Source organism: Hyperolius riggenbachi, chromosome 1, assembly GCF_040937935.1.
Source record: "Hyperolius riggenbachi isolate aHypRig1 chromosome 1, aHypRig1.pri, whole genome shotgun sequence".
Taxonomy (NCBI): Eukaryota; Metazoa; Chordata; class Amphibia; order Anura; family Hyperoliidae; genus Hyperolius; species Hyperolius riggenbachi.
Window position 1 is genome coordinate 514,508,583 of NC_090646.1, and position 24,486 is coordinate 514,533,068.

Consider the following 24,486-nt stretch of genomic DNA (forward strand, 5'->3'; position numbering starts at 1 on the left):
GAAATTGGCAGACTTTTTTGTGCCAGACAAAATGCAATGAACATGGGTTTTGTGATAAAGATTGCTTTTTATGCTAACGAAGCTCATTGCATTGAATTAATATGCATCAGATTACTCTAATAACAATGTGAAATGCCACCACTAACACCGAAGATGCAGATTTTGTAAAACACATTTGTGTTTCTGCCAAAACTATTGACCTTGATTGCACTTTTCTGCAGATACAATAGAAGGTAGATGATTACTATCCTCAGAATAGTTTTTATTGTCACTCTTCATTTCCTGTGCTCATGTCATCAATCTCTATATCGTATCCATGGAGCTCCCATGGACGGGAAGTGAGGGAAATTCTCCCCATGTGGAATACTGTACAAACAAGAACCTACAAGAGGTCCTAGTTCCTTTCCAATACTATACAAAGCTAAAAAGAAAACATTTTCTCCTCTGTTTTGGTTTCTGTGCTTTACTGATGAATGAATGACGGTTATTGGTTAGTATGGCTTTCCTTTGTATACTAAACATGCAACAATATAATTAATTATGTCTGCATTTTATGTTTTTTTTTTTTGTTTTTTGTTTTTTTGCAGCAATTGAAAACATGGATCTGCGTGCTGCAAAGGAGGTAATGGCACTTCACAGTTGTCTGCAATTAATTTTTCTCCTTTAAAATGATGTTTTTGTTTAATGTTGTTATACCTGTTTATTTATCAGCTGGAAGCAAAGCTGAAGACCTGCTTTATTTCTACAGAAGAATATCACACCAAAGGATGTTTACATTTGGTTATAGGAGATCTCACGACTGATCTTCAACTAGTTATTGGGGTAAGCAACTTGTCTTTAATTCTTAACCATTAATTTAAAACAAATCTCTGTTTGCTTATTTGTTTAAATTAAAATGAACCCAAGGCGAGCCATGGGTCAAAAAACTTTGAAGAATGAAGCCTCTGAATCCTGTGGTTTACATATGTGGTTGGTGACTACAAATTAAGTTGCACAGTAGTACTCTACACATGCACTCCCTGCAGAGCTGTTGTGAATCCACTGAGACTGTTGTGCACATTGAATGCAGAGCTGTTTATCACCTGTAAACCTGGTTCAGATTGTGTGTGATCAATGTGTAATACAGGAAGAATCCCCTTATTCCCTGCAGCGTACATGCACATCACTCTTAAAGGGAACCAGAGATTAACGTTTCACACAAAATAAACATATCAGTCAAAACAGTCGATGGCTTGTAAAGAATAAATGCTTTCCCACAAAAAGTTGTGGCTTTGCTGGTGACTATGCTAAGCTATAGAAAGCAACGGGAGGTGACGACGGACCCGTCGTTGCCTCTAGTCCGGCGTGTGTACAGACCTTTAGTGAAGGGTAATTCCATTGATTTTATACCAGTCTTTTACTGTTTTCTGTTAGTTAGTTTTTTTTTTTTTTTGTCTGTGTTAAGTATTTTAGAACAGAAATGCAATTTTGAGTTTTATACCACCTTAACGGACATATTTTGGCCACCAGAGTTTGAAGAATTTTTAACTGTGGTAAATCAGAGTAAAACCGAATTTGGAGATATGGCTGATGAATAGCCAAAGTACAATATGAGAGTTAAAGGAGATAAATGCACATTTTGATTTGTATAATAACAGTACACAGTAAGGCAGGGCTCACACCTAACAGGATCGTGTGTGTTTTCCTTGCATGCAGATTTGTATTAGATCGGACAGCACACGTAAGTCAATGAGCTAGTTTGAATCCAGTGCTATTTCACTTACTGCATTTCAGCATTATACACAATGCAGAGCATCGCATTGTGTTATCTCGAATACAACTATTTGCTAGTGTGGCAAAACGTGCACATTATAAAGTGTGGTGTGCGGGGAAAATGATGTGCGCGTTGTCCGTGCATTACAAGTGAACTGTTCCTTGTTAAAGTAGAAAATGCTAAGCTATAGAAAGCAACATTTTGGCCCACAGAACCTGATAGGATCCTCCATACGTGGAGAATCAAAGCAAACAGGAAACCTGTTTTTTAAAGGAAACCTAAAATGAATAAATATAAAAGTTTTATGCATACCTGGGGTGTCCTCCAGCTTCCTCCGCACCGATTGCTCCCACGATGTCTTCCTCTGCCTCGTCCTTATCCCAGTAGAAACCCTATAAATTTGGCCAGTCGAGGCGTACTGCGCATGCCCAGCCGCATGCAAGTGCCCGCCGCCCTCCCGTGACCTGTAGCGCTCCGCGCCTGCATAGTACTACTGCTCAGGCGCAGAACTCTCCCAGCTGCTGGAGCGAGATGGGGGTGCGTGTGCAGCTACACTGTGCATGCGCCGACTGGCAGTGCACACAACCTCAGTGTTCTCCCCAGGCTTTTTTAGCCGGGTGCTCCACCTAGTTAATTTTGGTGAGCATCCGGCTGTTATGGGCTTGCATCCTTATTCTCCTACTATGCTGTTAGCTGAGTTGCATTGGTCCTGCTATCCCCCTTCGCACCCCACCCAGCTACTTTTTCATGCTACCCAGCTTGAAAAATATTTCTTTGGAGAATACTGAACTTTTTCTACCTTCATTCTGGAAAAGAATAAACAGACAATGAACAATAATTTAGTGGTCAAAGAATAAGAGTATTTAGAAAAAGAGCTAGTACTGTTTTGTGTTCTAAAGAAGTATACTTCAGAAAAGAACACATGCAAGGTTTTCCAAAACGTTTTACTACCACCAACGTGCTTTTATTTACCCTCATGCTAGGGAAGAGGGGATTATGCTCTTTCAAAATGGAGGATGAATCCTGTGAACAAGCAGCTTTCTTTACAAATTCTTGCAGATTCAAGTATGATCCAAGGTAAGTTACGCTCACTAATTTATTCTACAGCAATTAGTCGCTAAATCTATAACTGTTTTACTGTATTTGGGCAGTTCATGATGTAAGTGTACGGTTACAGTAGCCACACAATTGCATTTTATTTGCTTTCTTCCTTAATTTCCCAAGGTGCAAAGAAACTCCAGATCTTGGATAATTTGCTGTTCATTCTGGATGAACATGTAAGTCCGTCCCCTCCCCCTCCCCCCCGGCTGCTCTTGCCTTTCACTACAAAATGAAGGTTTCCCACAGCAATAGCATTTCTCACTCCCATGCACGCTTACAGGACCTCTTAAAGTGGACCCAAATTACAAATACAAGATTTCAGAAATAAAATCAATTTTCTAAATTATAATAATAAATAGCAGCTTTTTTCAGCTGCGTGATGACAAATATAAAATATTTTACATTTATTGGAGGAACCACTCCCTTCCTTTCATATTGCCGGGACAGAATCCGGCAAAATGCTGGAGTAGGTGGTGTCCAGCAAAGGAGGAATTGCTAATGGCTGCCACCTGTATAACCCTAGCTATGCAAAGAGAAGGGTGAAAAGCATGCACTGAAATGCTCATAGGCTTGAAGTAGTGTTTATTTATCTTTGTATATGTCAGTGAGTGATGCAACTAAATATTTTGAATTAAAAAAATGTTTGGTTTGGGTCCGCTTTAAGAGCTTCCCCCACCCTATGGATCTCCCTTCCATCGCCCCTCAGACTTGCTCCTTCCTTCAAGCAAGCCCTCGACACACATTTCTTTAAAATGTCCTCCCCCCTTCTTCCCTCCCTCCCCATCTACCACACTTTAACTCTCTCTCAGCTGAGCACCTTTTCCACAGCCCTTCTTTATGTGTCCCTCCTCCACCCTTTAGATTGTAAGCCTTTGGTAGGCCCTTCCCTCCCCCGCCCCACCTTAGTGTGTCCTTCTTGATCTTGCAACCCCAGCCATAACACCGTTCCCATGGCCTAACTTGGACTTAAATTGCTGAGTCTCTGTAAAATCACATGATCATGCATATAATACCCTGTTTGCGTGGACAAACCTAATCTTCTGCTATGTTGTATAACCATTTGCTACCTCTCTGTCTGTCACCCCTTGCTTGCATTGTATGTATCCCTATTAGTCCAGCGCTGCATATTATGTTGGCGCTTTATAAATGCAGCAAATATTACTAATACTTCTTATCTACTGTATTTCTAGTGTGTTGGCAAACTTTTTAAGTTATTTAAGGCTTGTTTTATGAATTTGATCTCTTTCACAAAATAGTTTTGCATGTTTTATTTTCAGGGTATTTTAAGTGTGTGGGATGTCTACACTTTGATTTTAGTTTGGGACTGGCCAGCTTGTCGCATATCAGACTTTCTTTTAACATCTGAAGGGGATTCTTGTACATCAGTTACCCGGTATGTATCAAAAGAATTGTGATATTTATTTTTGCTGTGTTACGTGCAAGAATTACCGGTACTATTTTATGCTCTGTCTGATTTGTGTCATTTCAGCCAAAAGGACACTAACCTAAAACTTATAGCTTTGACGCTTCCTAATGGCAAACAAGTAAGTGATATAGTTCAATGTACTCCCCACAATTTTTTTTCCAGCCAGGTGGCATGAAAAAGTAGCCGGGTGGGGCATGATGGGGGACTGCAGGGTCGGTGCAACTCGCCTTACAGCATAGGAGGAAGATGAGGAGGCGAGCCGATGACAGCTGGGTGCTCACCAAAATTAGCTGGGTGCTACACTAGGGAGAACACTGTAGTTTCAGTGCATCATACAGCAAATATAATGTATTTATTTATAATTCAACACCACTGTCAGATCTAGAGCTAGTAATTATAGTCCTATCCTCCAGGAAGGTATAATAAAATGGTCCATTCCCACTATATGCTATGGCATAAAGTGCATTGCAATGGACATAATATGATATGTGCAGGGGAATTGGTCACTGTTTAGAGTGCACTGTCTGTCATTCCCAAGTAGTTCAGTGTAATGCAGTGCTATGTGCAGTGCTCCATTTAGTGGTATGGTTTACAGATGTACAATGCATTGCCATCTAGCTTCAGTAGTGGCAAAAGTACGACAGACCGGAATGACTTGCTGAAGAACTTCTTTATCGTGGTTGTGAGTAATGCTAGATCCACACTTGTCCATGACAGATCGGATCCGTTTAAAACTGATCCGGTTCGGGGGGCATGCTGGAGGGGATAGCAGCCAGGACCAGCTATTTGGGCAAAAGTTGTTAAAATGTAACGTGAGCGGGGAAGCGTACCTTCTCTCCTAGCGTTCCATCGCTTGCCGCTTGACTTCCTGAAGTGACGCGGCGAGCGGATGAAGTGGAGAGAAGGTAAGCTCCTCGCTCGCTGCATACTTTACATTTTAAGAAATTTTGCACAAATAGCTGGAGGTGGAGCGGGGACGGGGGACCCAGGTGAGGGAGGAGGGGCGACCTGCCGACCGCTGTCACCCCCGTCATGGCTGCTACCCCCTCCAGCATGGTGGCCCCCAGCCCACCAACAGTCTGTGACACAGAAATGGATGTATCTGTGGCTCCGTTTTTGATCTGGGACAAAAAACTGAGCCACGGATACGTTTTTAAAACAAGTGTGAACCTAGTCTAACAGCAGCTAGGAAAGGCCTGAGATGTAGATGCCAGTGGGTATTTTGAAATCCTGGTAAGAAAAGGGGCTTGTGAGATAGAAAAATAATCCATAAAAGAGTGGCTAAGTCAGGAAATGTGTAGATTACTGCAATTTGAAAGTGGAAGGGGAGATGGGCATGGGCTGAGTGGACTTCAAGAGATGGAAGTGCCTTAAAGGAATCATCAAGCAATTTATCTTAACCCCCCCCCCCCCCCCCCAATCTGCTTACCTAAGGCTTCCTCCAGCCCCTTGCAGCTGACCTGTCCCACGTCGCAGCTTCGCTCTCAGCCGCCAGCCCGGGTCCCCGCACGGTGTCTCGCCAGGTGGGGACCCCGGGCCAGCGGCAGAGAGCGGAGCTGCGGTGTGGGACATGTCAGCTGCAAGGGGCCTTAGGAAGCCTTAGGTAAGTGGATTCGAGATTAACTTTTACTCATTGCATAATTGTGTTCCTTTCCTATTGTTTTATAAGGCATTCCTCAATCCAAATTTTTTTTGTTTTAATACTCAAATCCTTATAAACTAAACAAGCCTCGCCCACAGCTTTTCAGAGAGCCTTGGCATTTTCAGACAGTAGCAAGGGCTCATGGGAGCTCAGTCAGCGCAGGAGGAGGGTGAAGTATTACTAGCCACAGATTTCAGAGGCAGAGGGGAGGAAGTAGGAGGAGGGGGATTACGTTTTTTCACAGGCTGAGTGCTGAAGATGATCAGTTTACCTGTGTGTAATGTTTACAAACAACATGGCTGCTGTCATTGTCTCACAGGAAGAAATAATCATATTCTATTGAAACTGTTTGCAGCTAGAAACTTTAGATAAGATATAGAGACAAGTTACTTGTTATAGATAGTTTTTCATCTCGGATCCATTTTAAAGCTACATAGGTACTGGTCAGGCATTTTGTACGCAATAAACGTTATCAGGCAGCTATCCCTAGAACTGCTCTAGTGTGTGTCATTGTTCACTCTTTTTATTGCTAGAAAATTAATTCTGCAGCTGGAAAAATACTGGCCCTCCCACCTTTGCAGTGTGGAATAAATAATTGAAAAAATACTTGAAACTCAATAAAATTATATATGCGCATAGGGAGTCCCCTGGTAAATGTGAAAACCCTTGAGAAAAATTGACTTGAAGTCCACAACTATGTTGATCCTGATTTTATTAGAGACCAAATTCCTTCTGGAATTGGTGTGTCTAGAGGAAATATTGTGGATGCTTCATGTATGTATTTTTGCTTTGACTGTATGCCGTTTTTCTGCTTTTGATATACTCAAATTGAACTGCTGTAAATTTTTTCTGCACTTAAAAAAAAATATATATATATATATATATATGGAAGAGCGATGCAGCACAGTGGGCTTAATGAGCAGTGTTCTGACAGGAGGCCACCATGTTTATTTCCTAGTTTGGGTGTGTGACTGAACTGTAAGCTGTCATATGATAGTGAGATAGTGAGTCTCTGAGAGAAGCAACCCAGTCTTTTTGAGGCCCAGAAAGTATGTAAGATGAAGAGGTTATGGATATGTCAAGTTTATTATGTACATAGCAAGCATTCCATAATCTGCCAGCTATGGAGGAAAGATGAATTAGGACATTGAATATAGTAATAAGGTTATGGCATATACAGTACAAATGTTGTGAGATGTGAGAGTCTGGTATGCCTAGGATGCTAGTCTGGACTAGGTCCCTGGACCAAGTTTAGGTGATATACTGTATCACCAGCAGCAGGCAAGAGACCAAGAGAGTGAGAGTTTGTTTTTAATGTGGCCCAGGTATGTTTGAAGATGGAGAGTAGTTTAATTTAACATGCTCTGCAGTTCAGATTTCAAAATTGCAGCCATTTCATGAGCCTGTACCACGCTGGTGGGTTTGCTTGGAGCTTGCTGTCATTGGATATTGTAGAAAAGTGTTCCTCACAAAACTGTACCACTTTGATGGAAAGGTTCATTTTCACATTCATTAAATGATTGGAAATTATTATAACTCATGGATGGTTGCCCATCTAAGTTTGGGAAGGTAAGACGTGAAGATACAGTTAGTCTAAATAATCTATTTTTTATGCTTGGGCATTAAATATGGACTGTAATAAAATTGTGGAGAAAAGAAAACATACTGGATAATCTTGCCACTGAACGCATGTGAATCTTTTTAAGTGACACACGGTTCTGTGGCAATTTGTATAACGAATATATTCCACAAGCATGTTCTGTTCAGACCTGGATATACAAACTGGACAAGCATTTTTCTTGTTTTTATTTATGGAAAAAGTAATATTTTGTTTTCTTCATATGCAACACAAAGGGAATGATGACCGCTCCCACCAAGCCATGAATAAGTAGCTGTCTAATTAGAAGTAGATCATTTGCACATACAGTATGTACAGGTACATGTGAAGCTGTAGTCCCCATGTCTAGGCTATTTTTTTCCCTGAGGTTCTACTCTAATAGTGAGAATATCCACAGTGGGATATATGCAATGGTAGCTAATCCTGGGGACAGACTTACCTGAAAGGGCCCAAGTTTTCTCTCTGCATTCTGTAGGAGAGCATGGTCTATGCCAAAACAACCCCTGCTGAATGATCTTTCACTGCACCTTGCTGAAGTGAAATTTGAAGTATTCTTTGGAAAAATTACCCCATAATTGGTATTTTACTGGTAAAAATGAACACACTAAAAAAACAGATGGACAAAGATTTTATACATTTTTTTTTTGTTAAAAAGCACTTGACAGAGACCAGGTTCTGTTTTCCTTTACAAACCACAGGTTTCTTTCCCCATCAAGACCAGAGCAATTTTCAAATCATGCTCCTTCCATTCATTTGTTAATAAATGTATTGCTACTTATCACACTGAAACAATCTGTATATTATTTTTTTGCGGAACAAACTAGGCTTTCTTTGGGCAGTACTACCAGTTTTCCTAAAGAATATTTTATTTTATATGCATTTTACAGTAGAAAAAAAATGCAAAAATTCATCATTTCTCAGCTTTCAGCTATTGTAGTTTAAAAATAAAATGTGCTATTGTAGATAAAACAGACGTATTTTATTTGCCCATGTGTCTGGTTATTACAACGTTTAAATTGTGTCCCTAGTACAATGTATGGCGATAATATTTTATTTGGAAATAAAGGTGTATTTTTTAATACTATAACAATAATTACAAGCCTTTATTTACAACATTAACAGTAATATATCCTCATTAAAAAAAAAAAGTCCCTAAGGTAACTATGTAGTTTTTTTTTAAAATGGTGTAATTTTTTTCAAGTGCTTTATTTTAACTATGGGGTAGGGGTGGACGCGGTTAAAAAATAATTAAAATGTATTTAATTTTTGTAAGTTAACGTGTATTTGGGTGTATTTTACCTTTTGGCCATAAGATGGCACTACACTTAATTCCTATGTAGTAACAGTTTGCTTTCAGTTTTGAATGAGAGGCTGCGTCTCACTCCTGCAAGCTTTCATTCATCACAGTCACTGTGATTGGGTTTGGGAACAGCAGTTCATCATTCACTGATAACGGCAGGACTGGGTTGTGACGAAGGCGAACTGAAACTACGTGGGGATTGCGATTGGCGGCAGGAAGTAAACAGTGCCCCTTATCCACAAGTGAAGTACACAGGGGCGTGTAATATATGTATATGCCAAGGATTCGGAACTGGTTAAAATCGGTCTTCACAGTATTCTACAGTAAATCCTTTTGAAAGAATCCCACTTCCGATCTATTGCAGATAGTAGTCTTTTTCATTACTGTTGACATTTTGTGTGGTAAATATCCTTTATTTAAAGATGATTGCAAATCATGTCCCATTTTATTCACAGATGAGAAACCTTGCAGTCTATTCCCTACCCACCATGAATCATTTATATTCAATTGAAGTATCTGATGTATCCAGTATTGTTCAAACTGGTGTCACAATGGTATGTTCTGTGGTGCATTTTTCCCATTTAGGAATGGATGGTTTTTAAAACTGACCTAAAGGTTTTCTTTTTTTAGATGTGCCTTAGTCAAAGCTTGCACCTCATAAAATAATCACCACCATCGCAAAAAAAATAAATACCTTGTATACAAAGAAGACATACGTTTCTTCCAGAGTAAAATGAGCCTTAAATTACTTTATCTCATGTTGCTGTCACTTACAATAGGTAGTAGAAATCTGACAGGTTTTGGACTTATCCATCCCCTCATGGGGGATTTTTAGTATTTTGTTTATTCTTTACAAAAGCAATTCTTGCAAGGAATGTATGCAAAGATGCCAGCTGCTCTCCCCACCTCACCTGTTTACTCACATTTTTTAGCAGTTGGAATGAGCAACTACCATTCACTAAGCGCTTTTGAACTTCAAGAAAACCCATAGAATCTCCCATGAGAAGATGGGCTATTACAAAACCTGTCAGTCCTGCCAGATTTTTACTACCTATTGTAAGTGACATCAACCTTTTTTGTGATAGTGGTTCTTTAAATACAGGAATCACTCTTCCATGTTTTCTGTGGCTGGTTATGCATGGAACAGCACTGTAGAAAAGAAATCAACATTCAGGTCATTCCATCTGCTTGGAAAGTGCAGTTTCAACAACAGCAAGACTGATCTATTAAAGTGGACCTGGATTTAGAATTTAGGGCTGCCATAAAGTTCAGCCCTAGATTTATGAGCCATAATAGGGAAAGGTTAGATCTTTGATGTTTTATTTGGTGCCTGTGTTCTACTTAAGAAGACTCCTGACTTGTGTCAGTACTAGGTTTTTTTTTTCCTGTGGGAATACAGACAGTTATGCTGCCTGCATCTTTATTCTGAAGATTCTCCGTGCTACCTGTTTTCTTTAGGATTTGAGAGGAAATCTCCCCATCAAGGACATAGACAGCAGTAAGGACCACACAGGTGTTTTGACCCTTTCCTGTAACAATTTGAAAATAAATATATATATAGCTGTAGCCAATTTACAAATGTGAAAGCAAAAGGACTCCTTACATGGGAGCATACTGAAATTGGGAGTAGTATACATTTGTAATCCTCGTGCTACCCTCTGTGTAAAAGAGTGACCGAACTGTGCAGGCAGGGAGGAAAAAAACGGACATGAACAGCTTCATATGACTGTGCAGTTCGGCCATGTTCGCAGATGGGGGTATGAAGATCGGGCAAGCCAGAGGCTTCCCTCTACTGAGATAAGTATCCAACTTCTTTTTCTTCACTTCAGATACACTTTAAATGTGAATTCTAAGTACACAACCAAACGCAAAACTAAGATATAATGTATTTGAAATATCTCACCTGCCAAATGTATTGCAATTCTGTATCCAGTCCTGCGAGGTGTCTACTCCCCTTGGTAGCAACAAGAGCAGTGTTGCTCTGTTTGTAGTTGATACTATGTTGACTGTGTACTCGCTAGCCACAGAGCAACTTTGCAGCTGATGGAAGCAGTCACATTCATTAACAATGAAAGTGTACCTGAAGTGATTGTTTCAAAGAAAAATGAGATACTCTTCTTAGTAGAAGGAACCCCTGGCTAGTCCAGAGGCTTCCCCGCTTATCCTCAAGTCCTCCATTCCAGCCCTGGGGTTTTCTAAATATATTGGTCAAGAGCTTGTCAAATATGTTCTCATGGCCGCAATCCTGTCAGTGTGAGCGCGGCCGTGTTGTGCATGCATAACTACAGTCCATGCATGCCCAGTAGCATGAAGCCACATGTACATGGCTTTTTCCTTTGTACATGAGCGGCTTTGCGCTACTGCACATGTGCAGACCACACAGGCGCAGTACAACTGTGCTTGTACACAGATGAGAGCCTTGCCATAAAGAGGACGAGAGACCAGAGCAGCAGTGGTCAGCGGGTGGAGTATCTGGGAAGTCTCTGTAGCATTCAAAGCCTTCCCGCTACTTAGGTAAGCAGCTAATTTTAAAACTTTTTCTCCCACAAGTTTGCTTTACATCACCACTATGGAATTGCTCTCTGTATTTATACAGTACATCAGTAGGTGGCAGCTAGTGCTGCTTTTCCATCTCCTAGTATGAAAAATGCTGAGCAGGAGATTACTGGAGACAAAGGCAGTTTTATCATCTGTACATAAAAATACATGTAATACTTAATAGTGAATTTATAAGGAACTCCAGGTGAAAGTGATATGGAGGCTGACCTGTTTATTTACTTTTAAATAATTCACATTGCCTGGCTGTCCTGCTGATCCTTCTGCCTCTAATGCTTTAAGCCATAGACCCTGAACAAGCCTGCAGATCAGAAGTCTATGACAAATCTGACAGGATTAGCTGCATGATTGTTTCAGGTGTGTGATTTAGACCCTACTCACCAGAGAGCAGCTTCCATAGGTCTCACACATAGGGTTCCTTCCAAAACTCGATTAAACGGTAGACTGAGGCGCGCACTACATGCAATTCTGATTATTTATTTTTTTTAAATATGATCCAATTTTTTTATTCCGATTAAAAAAGTAGCAGCATGCAGTTTTTTTTTTTTTTAATTGGAATCAAAAATGGGATTGTATCAAAAATAGGAATCGCATGTAGTGTGCAAGAGGCCTGGAGTCAAGCTTTAAACTAAATGTAAATTAAAGTATCTGCGCTCTCCTTCCTGCAAATCTTCCAGAAGTGATTAATAAAACCCCTTATGGGTACAGACTCACCAGACTCAAGGGTCTAACGACCAGAGCTCGCATCCGGGATGTGGGCCCCCCGTCGCCTCTCAGGCACTCTATGGGTCGTCTCACTCCCTCTAGCTTGTATTTCCTCCTCTCCGTCTGGCTTGTATTTCCTCCTCTCCGCACCGAGTGGCTGGCTTTCTGGTTCGCGTTCAGCTCACACCCCGGATGCGAGCTCTGGTCGCTAGACCCTTGGATCTGGTGAGTCTGTACCCGTAAGCGTTTTTAAAATCATTTCTGGAGGATTTGCAGGAAGGAGAGCGCGGATACTTTTATTTGCTTTGATTGGACTAGTGTAACCTAGTGTGTCCTGCAGCGCTCCGAAAGCCACACAAGATTGTGGACTGGACATATTATAGACTCTTGCCATTGTGCAGGAGCTTTGATGCATTACATTTTTTACAGACTTGTATAATAACAGGGTACATTGTGGGACTCATCAAGTACCTGGTTGCATGTGTCTGTAGTACTGTGAGCGCTGCTTCATCAATCTTTTGTGTTTTAAACTAAATGTAGACTTTGTTATGCTGAAGTTGCTTTTCATGTAATATTTTACGGAGACAGCTGTTCAGTCAGAGTTTGTACATGCATATTAAAATCCAATTCTCATTCTGGCAGGATACAATATACCTCCTGGAAGGAATATATGATAACCATGGAAGGTATGTTATTGTAAGCCATTCATTTTGTATCTTGTTTTTGTAATGAGTTTTGAAGATTGTTTTAATCCTTCTGTGCTTCTACAGGTCCTCTGACACTACAGTGAGTGTCATTACACTGAGATGCCTTACAGAAGCATTACCAGAAAACAGGTACAATAGCAAATAAGAAACCTGCATTCACCTGTCTCAGATGAGGCTGGCATAGACCATGTACGGTAATAACATTTAATGAAGAAGACTTTAGATTCGGTATAAACATTTACCTGATTTAATACAAATTGTACAGTGTTTGTCCAGCATAAGGGCTATGAAGAGTTGGTGAACATCTGTGTTGTATAGAAAATTAAAATCATCTTGAGGAACTTAACAAAGTCTGTTTCCAACTAGCAATGATGGGCATTTGGGCACCAAGTAAGCAATAGACTCGCCCTTGTAGTCTGGCTCATAGGTCCAATTTATGTAAGGGGAAAAAATCCAAAAAAGTTCTCTGAGTTGAAAATGGCAGCAGACTTCCTTTTGCAGAGCATAGCCAAATCAGTAATGAGGTCTTCTTAGTACACCTTAGTAAAAAAAAAAAGTAGTGAAATGGACATAAGGAACAAAATTGCATATTTTTTACAATATTCCTTTATAAATCATTCTGCCAGTGTCTACCCAAATGTAAAATCTTTTCTCTCCCTAATTTACATCCTGTAATTTATCACAAGAGGGGAAATCTTTAGCCCTGCCAGGTGATCTTTGTGCATTTTACTCTCAGTAAACGAACATTCTGCAGAGTGAAAATGGCTTCCTTGGCAGTTGGGAACAGCCATTATTTCCCACAATGCAATGAGGATACACAGTAAACTGTCAGGGCCATGGTCATGAAAGCTCACTGTGGGAGGAGTTTCACCACAATATCAGCCATACAGGACCAGCTCCCCCCCCATACACTGTTAGAGAAAAGGTAAATATTTTTTGTGGCAAAGGGAGTATCGGCTACTAATTGGGATGAAGTTCAATCCTAGGTTAAAGTTTCTCTTTAAGGCAGACAGTTAGGCTGCATTTCTGCTCTGCACTCACAGGCAAGTGGCTGGAGCATATCCTCACTGACCACATAAATGTTGAGAGACTCTTTACATAGGTTACGACACTATGTAAAACTACAGCAAATTCTGTGGAAACTGTTGGAGTCCTGATATGGGTTTGTTTCCCTCCCCAGGTTGAGTCGTTTATTGCACAAGCTTAAATTTGAAGAAGCGGAAAAATTTGCTATACAGTTTGGTTTGGATGTTGAGGTATGGCCTTGCTAATTGTTTTTACACTCTTTCCCTCCTGTTTTCCCCTCCCACACCTCTGTTTCTTTCTGATTGGCCAAAATTTCTAAATGCACTTTCTACTGCAAACCTGGGTGGGAGTGTCTGAAGACTGGGAGGGGGCGGGCAATGATACACAGAGTAAGGAAGGAAATGATGTCAGGATTGGCTTCAAGATAGACACAGACAAAATGGAAAGTCCTAAGAAGGATTTTCACTTTTCTTACTATAGAAAAATCACTAAAATCAGAATGTGGACAGTGCAATACATTGTGTGTGTGTGTGTGTGTGTGTTTTCTGAGATAGTATGGCTGTCAGCTCCACTTTAAAAGCATGGTGTCCTGGTCTCTGGCAGTGGTTTCCCGCTGCTCTTCCAGTTGCTGTCTGCTTACCTGTCTAGTTCTTGATTGTAGGCACCTATGACAGTCTACTGCAGCCATTTGATTAGTTAGATATGCAGGATACTGCAAAGCATATGCATTTCCTAAGCATGCTTAACATCAGCTGACAAGAATATTATCATTCCAAAAGAGTAGCTCCAGTGATGGCCTCCTGCAAGGCAAGTAGGACTAACACATCTGCTTTCCCCTTCATTCACACTACCATATGGCTCTGGGAGGAGGTTACTTGAAATAACTTTTATTAATTAGGTGTTAAAGGGCAGCTGAAGTAAGAAGTATATAGAGGCTGCCATATTTATTTCCCTTTAAACAATACCAGTTGCCTGGCTGCCCTGCTTATGTATTTGGCTGCCGTAGTGGCTGAATAACACCAGAGACAAGCATGAAGGTAGCCACTAATGGTCCAATTCCTAGTGGAAAATCGTTCGAGCGATCTGATAATTCTGATCGGAAGAAAAATTGTTCACTACACCATCAACGAACCAATCTTTGCTTCCTGTCTATCACAACCAACTAGAAATCCAAATTTTGGTTTGACCAAAATCCAATCGGATGTAATCGATTGTGCCCATCAATGGAGATTATTTACAACCAATCCAATCAGAATTTCTGATCGCTCTAACGATTTTTCACTAGAAATTGGACCATTAGTGGCCACTTTAAAGCTAATCTTGTCAGATCTGACCATAATGTCAGAAACACCTTATCTCCTGCATGCTTGTTCAGGGTGTGTGGCTAAATGTATCAGAGGCAGAGGATCAGCAGGACAGCCAGGCAACTGGTATTGCTTAAAAGGAAATAAATATGGCAGCCTCCTTATACCTCTCACTTCAGTTATCCTTGAATGTAAACTCAAATGTGATGAAAAGTCTGTGCAGGCGCTCAACATATGTAATAAACAGCTCAAGTCTCTCAGAGTCTATTAGTAATGAGATTCCAGATTCAAATATAATTCCACCAGGTACTCTCACTAGATCCGATGGCTGATTGTATCACAGATCAGCATAGACAGCATATAAGAAACATCCAGCAATCTTCTATCTCTGTCAGTATCTGAAACTCAAACAGAATGTACGGACATAGCGTAGTCCAGTTTCACAGATCATAGAAGTGACAGCACTCAGCCCCACACTCGTGACAGGTGTCAAACTCAGTATTCCCACCACCGTCTATGCAAGCAGTACTGATATACGCTCACCAGATCGGGACGCTGATCCCTTATGCTGACCAGCAATTTGCGCTTATTGGGTTAACCCTTCCCGTATCCAGCTTCCATATGCACTCCTTAAAAACTAAAACAAACGCTAATACTGTATTTGTTAAAAAAAAATTAAAACATATCGACACACTCACAATTGTAGAGATCAAATGCGCATATAGTAAAATCCTCGGCAGTCCAGTACAGCCTGTAAGCTTCCTCTATTACGTCTCCCAGTGCGACTGCCGCCAGAGGCCACGCCTTACTAGTTTCGTCTGTCTGACTCATGATGAAATTATCAATATTAAAAGAATAGTCCGGCTGCAATACTTGTGCGCACAGAATGAATGATTTTTGTATTGCAGCCGGCTCGGAGGAGGTAGTAGGGCTGATAAGCTGATAAGCTTCAGCCAGCACGAGAGCACCTACAGCGCATGATCAGACTTGTACTCCTCTTGTGCACGGTTCTCATGCACGGCTCACTGCAAGTGGGCACACGCTCTGCCACGTAATTCTGATTTAGGCGGCCATGTTTTCTATTTACATAACACTTTATGAAAGTGTTTTTTGTTTAACGGCAGAATAGCGGCGGGGAGCGGTGAAAATTACACAGAGGGGACTAGGAGATGTCCCCAAACAGGGTAATATGTTTATTTACATTATTTGTATTCGATACAGATTCTCTTTAAACAAATTCTCTTCTTTTGAGCAGCTTGTATACAAAGTAAAAGTGAACACTGTGTTGGAGAAATTGGCATCAGCATCCATTGGAAGTTACGGACAAGCTCTCTGGCAGGAACTAGTGGATGAAGCCAAAGACAGTCTACATAAAATAAAGGTATCCAATTATGTAATTTAGGGGTGCGGAATGCCATAATCGGGCACTGTTGTACACACTTTTGGCAACTACCAAAAGTAGTTTTACAGCCATATGGACAGCAGAAGTATAAACATTAACCTAAGAATTTTTAAACATAGATATGAATTTTCCCCCAAAAAAATCTAAGGCCTGCCCTGGTGGCTAATTAGTAACCCAACTGAATTGAAATGCTATAATTGAATAATATTGTTGGAAATATACTCAAATAAGTGTGCAGTGAAATTCACTTCCAATCAGTTCCTGATAGATTTATTACAATGTGAACTTTTCTGCACCTGATTAAGGCCTTGTGCGTTGAGAAACGTGTAAAAGTGCATGATAAAAAATGCATGCATTTGTGCGTGCTTCAGCGCCATGTGGCGCGCTTCTTTAAAGCATGTTTTGCTTATTGTAGCAGTCGTCAATAAAGATTTGTTTTCAAATGAAAATGTGGTTTTGGGGTTTTTTTTTTGTTTATTTAAGTGTAAAAAATGCATGCGTCTCTATGTGCTTGTATGCACTAAAAAAGCGCACCCATTCACTTGCATTGATATGCGCTTTACAGCTCAACGCACAGAAATGCATGCACTACTACATTTTTGTAACGCAGCATTTGAGCCAGGCACATTAATTACAGTACATGGGAAAATCAATACCTTGCAGAACGCACAGTGCAATGCGCTCTGAGAAGCACACAAAAACATACCTAGCGTGAACGAGGCCTTACCGCTGCCCATGTAGGGAAGATGGTGATCACAAAGTGCAGTGTTCCTGACTAGTGAGACCACAGAAATGTTGGACAAGTATTTAGTGAAATAAAGATGCAAAAAATATACAAGTGAAAAAGTAATGCAACAAATGACCATATTGAACCAACCCAGAACAAAGCTATTGAATAAAATATTACAGTATTACAGTATTTTACAACTATTGGGTACAAATATACAATAGGTGGAACATCAGAGTCAGGATCAAATATGGATCAGAAACAGAACAACAGGAAAGAGCAAGGTTGCTGTTAGGACTTCTGACGATTTTCCAGGAAGTGGTAATCCATAACGGAAGGGAGTACATATTAAACCAATGCTGCTTCTCCCCAAGTAACTAACAATTCCCCTAGTGCCTAAAGGCCCATATACATACCTGACTAAGGCAGCCAATAATGACCGCCTCAGCCGATAGACATGTGTACAGCAGCCACCGACCCATTGGCAATCTGCCCGGCGGATTAACTCACTCTGCATTCACATAGCCTGCGTCGCTCTGCCACCACCACGTGACGCTACGCACACGCCGCTCCACTGTCCCAACTTCCCCCTCATAGCAACAGAACTGAAGGAGCTACAGATGCATGACTGCTATTTGCTTAGGGCAGTTAGCAGAAAGACTTGCTGTGAATAGTGGACGTACTGCAGTTCACGTTCACAATGCCACTAGGAGGTGTGTAAAGGAATTGCAGGGACATGATTGTCCACAAATGATTACACAAAATCACCTTCTGGTGAGTAGACAGTGTTCTCCCCAGATATTTTTTCCAGCCGGGTGGCATGAAATAGTAGCCGGGTGATAAGAAAAAGTAGCCGGGTGGAGCGAGATGAGAGAATGCAGGGCCAGTGCTTCTGTGAGCAACTCTGCTTACAGCAGAGGAGGAGGTGAGCCGATGACAGCCGGGTGGTCACCAAAACTAGCCGGGTGGAGCACCCGGCTAAAAGAGCCTGGGGAGAACACTGGTAGAGGAGGAGCCAGAGTCCAGATGCACAGTGCCACCAGTGAGTGCAGCAAAAAGAAGCAGGACTTCCAACAGACTGGATATTTGACATGAATAGAGTGAAACATCAGGGCTGCAGGTTGACTTTAAATCGTACTCGAAAGGTAGTTTATGTTGGATTTTTCAAATCTGAATATTGTATACATGATCTTCTGTTCAAATATTACAATAAGATAAAAATAGAACTGTTGCTATTGTTATTAACAATGTCATCTTATTTCTTTCATGCGTTCAAGGATGACCATTTTGTGGCTGAGTACTGTGTAAACGCACCATGGCCTACCTATCGAACAGCCTTTGATATGCTCAATTATGCAAAGAGCAGGGTAAGACAGCTTTCCTCCTTATGTTTGCCTAGTTGTTGGGTATCACCAGCACTGACGTTTTTGTAATTCAGTAAATAAGCATTTTAAACAAATCAAGAAATAAATTGTCATTTAGACAATTAAATGTCAAGAAATAAAAAGTCATTAAAGAGACACTGAAGTCTCGTAAAAATCATGCTTTTATTAAAAAATGCTGGACTTTATTGTCTAGTAGTCAATGTAATTTTTCAACATATAAAAAAAGTTTATTCAACCAAAACCATTAATACTTCAAAGTTTCTTCCCACATACAAACCATACAACACATTCATACATGGGAGCTATGCGGTGCTCTAAAATGAAAAATGTCAGCAATAAAATATTCTAATAAAAAATACGTATTACGCATATATGTAAACAATTGCAGATAAATCTCGCATAAAATGATCCTGTGTGAGATGGTCAATTACAGATGCACTGTCATTTTTTTCCTTGGGGGAATATACTTTAGCTGTATGTGTGAAGGGTCGGTGACCACTGTGGCCAGTATACTTCAGGCAAATGGATAATAACTAAACTCGTGGGTGACAGTCACTCCAATGTCGCTCCACATTACCTCGTTCCTTCGTGTAGTCCTTTGATCGTGTAGTCCTTTGATCTACCGTGCTGGCCTCACAGTGACCCCGTAGTGATCCCCGCCAGTATACAGATTTTTTTGCAATACAGTCGGCGCGTACACCCGGACCAGCGCTGCAACTCACGTTCCGGCTGGTTCTTCCTGGTGTGACGTCACTCGCTCTCGCGATAGTTCTGGGTCACTTGCGCTGCAATCCTTCTCACGGAGAGAGGAAGTGGATTGTTTGTGCGTTCCACCTTGGTCCTTCCTGATTCTCCAAAGTACTGTACGCAATAAGTTTATGCAGGATGATAAACGGTGATTCCAGATTACAATCTAGGTACCTTTGAAAGTCTTTGGGGCGCCCCTCCAGACCTCAGATTGACATGTTTCGACAAATCCGTTTGTCTTCATCAGAATCAGCACCTGGATTGTTACTGAGAAACTCCATCTTTAAATACTCTTTGTACTCCTCCTCTTCCTGTTTTTTCCATGAGTCATTCAAACTGAATGGATCTATCAAATTCCAATGAATAAATGTATTTTCCCCCCAAACCACTCTCAATATATATTAATTATATGAAAAAAATGTTTTAAAATTAAATAATTTAAAATGCACATCAATCGTGCCAAAAGTTACATGCATATATCAATCTATACACACATATATGTATTCACGTGTGCACATCCTTATATAGGCGTCATGGGATAAAGCTCAAATTACCCCCATCCGCCCTCATGTATATACATACTGGTTATAGATCCATATGGCATCTCCTAAACACAACACCGCTGCTCCCATCTGGCACTGCACAACTCCCCATACATACCATACTCCCACATATCACCATATATGCATACCAACTCATTATAAAAACCCATAAATCTCCATTTCCTCATTTAATCCCTTTGGGGCCAAGGTCTCAAGATTAAAAATCCATCTGCTCTCACTCCTAGACATTTTGGCTATATAATTACCCCCTCTAGACTCCCTACAGGGGTTTTTGAATGGGATTAATAATAATGATAGGGGTATACGGTTCACGTCTGTCACTAGCCGAGAAACTGTCAATTTCTTGGACTTGAAAATTTATGTGGAGAACTCTAAAATAAAAACTTGCACATATAAAAAGCCGACAGACGTGAACGGATATATACTCGCCACGAGTAAAGTGTTAAATGAATTATTGCCTGATAATCCAGAGTTTATATATAGAAAACCAGGGAATGTTGGTCTCAAAATAGCTACCGCAGCAGTCAGTCAGAACAGAATAACGAATAAAGAGTCACTCCGGGGATTGGTGAGATGCGGTAGATGTAAGAATTGCCGCAGTACTAGAGGTTACCCCAAAGTAAGGTCAGTGGAAGGGCCAAATGGGGAATATGAAATTGAACAACTAATTACTTGTGATACCAAGGGTGCCATCTATTGTTTGAACTGTCCGTGTGGGAAAAAGTATATTGGCCGTACCAAAAGAAAATTACATAAACGAGTGGGTGAACATTTTAATAATATACGCAAAGGGTGGGAGGAACATCCCTTATCCAAACACTATAAAAAACACCATGCGTGTAATGTGTATAACACAAAATTCTTCGGGATAGAGAAGATTATACGTGATTCTAGAGGTTGTAATTATATAGCCAAAATGTCTAGGAGTGAGAGCAGATGGATTTTTAATCTTGAGACCTTGGCCCCAAAGGGATTAAATGAGGAAATGGATATTTATGGGTTTTTATAATGAGTTGGTATGCATATATGGTGATATGTGGGAGTATGGTATGTATGGGGAGTTGTGCAGTGCCAGATGGGAGCAGCGGTGTTGTGTTTAGGAGATGCCATATGGACCTATAACCAGTATGTATATACGTGAGGGCGGATGGGGGTAATTTGAGCTTTATCCCATGACGCCTATATAAGGATGCGCACACGTGAATACATATATGTGTGTATAGATTGATATATGCATGTAACTTTTGGCACGATTGATGTGCATTTTAAATTATTTAATTTTAAAACATTTTTTTAATATAATTAATATATATTGAGAGTGGTTTAGGGGGGAAAATACATTTATTCATTGGAATTTGATAGATCCATTCAGTTTGAATGACTCATGGAAAAAACAGGAAGAGGAGGAGTACAAAGAGTATTTAAAGATGGAGTTTCTCAGTAACAATCCAGGTGCTGATTCTGATGAAGACAAACGGATTTGTCGAAACATGTCAATCTGAGGTCTGGAGGGGCGCCCCAAAGACTTTCAAAGGTACCTAGATTGTAATCTGGAATCACCGTTTATCATCCTGCATAAACTTATTGCGTACAGTACTTTGGAGAATCAGGAAGGACCAAGGTGGAACGCACAAACAATCCACTTCCTCTCTCCGTGAGAAGGATTGCAGCGCAAGTGACCCAGAACTATCGCGAGAGCGAGTGACGTCACACCAGGAAGAACCAGGCGGAACGTGAGTTGCAGCGCTGGTCCGGGTGTACGCGCCGACTGTATTGCAAAAAAAATCTGTATACTGGCGGGGATCACTACGGGGTCACTGTGAGGCCAGCACGGTAGATCAAAGGACTACACGATCAAAGGACTACACGAAGGAACGAGGTAATGTGGAGCGACATTGGAGTGACTGTCACCCACGAGTTTAGTTATTATCCATTTGCCTGAAGTATACTGGCCACAGTGGTCACCGACCCTTCACACATACAGCTAAAGTATATTCCCCCAAGGAAAAAAATGACAGTGCATCTGTAATTGACCATCTCACACAGGATCATTTTATGCGAGATTTATCTGCAATTGTTTACATATATGCGTAATACGTATTTTTTATTAGAATATTTTATTGCTGACATTTTTCATTTTAGAGCACCGCATAGCTCCCATGTATGAATGTGTTGTATGGTTTGTATGTGGGAAGAAACTTTGAAGTATTAATGGTTTTGGTTGAATAAACTTTTTTTATATGTTGAAAAATTACATTGACTACTAGACAATAAAGTCCAACTTTAAGATTTTACTACCTGCGCTCCTTTACTCTTTAAGGTATAATTGTGTCAGAAATTTGGCAGTGAGGTTAAGGGGCCCATCACTGCAATAAAGGAAGCAGCAGGTGGAAGGACTGTTCTTGTATAATATCAATAGAAGTAATAAGCAGCGCCGTCTAGAATAATATATTTATTAAAAAATGCGTTTATCATCATAGCCCTACCTAAATCACCACATCCCCGCCGCTGAAATCTAACTAAATCCCCCCTCCCTCTCCCCCGCAAAATCCACGACTATCTTGGTTGAGGATTTTGCCGCTGTTGGAGGAAGAGCTTTCAGCCGCAGCTCTTCCTCCTTTACGCGTCTATCAGCTGCGTATCCCCGCCTCTCCCCGCCCCTCTCAGTGAAGGAACACTGAGAGGGGCGGGGGAGAGGCAGCGATCCGGGCTGATAGACGCGCTAAGAGGCAGAGCTGCGGCTCATAGCTCTGCCTCTCACGGAAGCGCTGCCCGGATTGCCCCCCGGGGAGTTGGGGATTTAGTTAGATTACAGTGGCAGGGATGCGGCGGTTTAAGTAAGGCAATAATTAAGCATTATTATGCTTAAGGAGGAGGCGCCTGGAGATGGCAGCCTCAGCAGCTTGCTCTGTCTTTCTATGTTTGTTTTATGTATTTTTGTTTTTCAACATTGCCTTGTGCAACCCAACCCGGATAACCTTCACCAGTGAACAACTACTGAGCATTCAGAAGTTAGCTAAATATAATCTACCCCTGGATATTTCATCTACTCTTGATCTTCTGGGGATTCTGACCAGTGGAGCTACTGTGCTGAACCAGGCAGTGAGGCTTAGAAGAAGAGGCAAGCGCTCCGGGATCCAGACTCGCTTTCGACGCAGAGGACTACCTGGAATCATACTCTCTAATGTCAGGTCCATATGCAACAAACTAGATGAGCTTCAACTACTGATCAGAATAAAGAAGAACTTTCATCTCTCTGCGGCTATTTGCTTCACAGAAACTTGGCTATCTGAGCTTATTCCAGACAATGCTCTGCAGATAAATGGATTTACACTCTACAGATCTGACCGGGACCCACTTACTTCTGGCAAAACCAAAGGTGGAGGACTCTGTTTCTATATTAATGATAGATGGTGCACGGATGTTACAGTTATTAAGAGGACATGCTCGGCTGGAAACACTCTTCATAAACTGCAGACCCTATTATTCACCCCGTGAGATCTCTTCATTTATTTTGGTTGCTGTGTACATCCCTCCACAAACATGTATGCAGCCTGCGCTCCAGGAACTCGCAGATCAGATCACCGAGGTGGAAAGGGAGTACCCAGATTCTTTTTTCATCATACTAGGGGATTTCAACAGTGCTAATCTTTCCAAAGAACTCCCCAAATACAGGCAACACGTCACAAGCGCAACTAGAGAAGGTAAGACACTTGATCACTGTTACACTACGACTAAGGACTCCTATCACTCTGTCAGCAGGGCAGCTTTGGGGAACTCTGATCATGCTGTTATACAGCTTATCCCAACATACATCCAAAGACTAAAAACTGCCAAACCTGTAGTGACCACAGTTAAGAAATGGACTAGTGAAGCTGTAGAAAAACTGCAGAGCTGCTTTGATTTAACTGACTGGAATTTATTTAAAGAATCCTCCAGTGACCTAAATGAATACACTGACACTGTGACATCATATATTACCTTTTGCGAAGAGTCCTGTATCCCCACAAAAAAGTGCACCAGGTACAATAACGATAAACCCTGGTTTACATCACATCTTAGGAAGCTGCGCCTCGATAAAGAAAAGGCATATCGTACAGGCGATAAAGTCCTCTACAAAGCTGCGAAATACAAACTGCACAGAGCCATTACCGATGCAAAAAAAAGATTATTCCCAAAAACATGAGGAAATTTTTTTTCTAACGCCGACTCATCCACAATATGGAAATCTCTACATGAAATTGCAAACTACAGGAAGAATAAATCTCCCACCTCACTACATAACCTGCAGCTTGCAAATGAACTGAATACATTTTATTGCAGGTTTGACACTACCAACAAAAGCCAAACACAACAAGTCAATTTGCATCTCTGCAACAGGCAAACTGAACACTCTTCCTGCCAGCCAACGTCTCCACCCCCTGCGGTGCCTCAGCATCTACACAACACAGCAGACCAGACACAATCTGCTAACCTGTCCCCAGATGTGCATACTCTAACAATATGCCAATCAGATGTAAATAG

General features: G+C 41.0%; 1 protein-coding gene across 1 annotated transcript in view; it reads left to right on the plus strand.

Annotated features, from left to right (window-relative positions):
* The window catches only part of KNTC1 (kinetochore associated 1), a 177,542-nt gene that overhangs the window by 16,148 nt on the left and 136,908 nt on the right, over nt 1–24,486 (plus strand). Inside the window, exons 7-18 of the mRNA XM_068244149.1 lie at nt 588–622; nt 712–822; nt 2,737–2,830; nt 2,978–3,030; nt 4,132–4,247; nt 4,344–4,398; nt 9,296–9,394; nt 12,744–12,787; nt 12,872–12,937; nt 13,989–14,064; nt 16,394–16,519; nt 18,545–18,634. Of these exons, the coding sequence (XP_068100250.1) occupies nt 588–622; nt 712–822; nt 2,737–2,830; nt 2,978–3,030; nt 4,132–4,247; nt 4,344–4,398; nt 9,296–9,394; nt 12,744–12,787; nt 12,872–12,937; nt 13,989–14,064; nt 16,394–16,519; nt 18,545–18,634 (965 nt within the window). The remainder of the gene's footprint in view (nt 1–587; nt 623–711; nt 823–2,736; nt 2,831–2,977; nt 3,031–4,131; nt 4,248–4,343; nt 4,399–9,295; nt 9,395–12,743; nt 12,788–12,871; nt 12,938–13,988; nt 14,065–16,393; nt 16,520–18,544; nt 18,635–24,486) is intronic.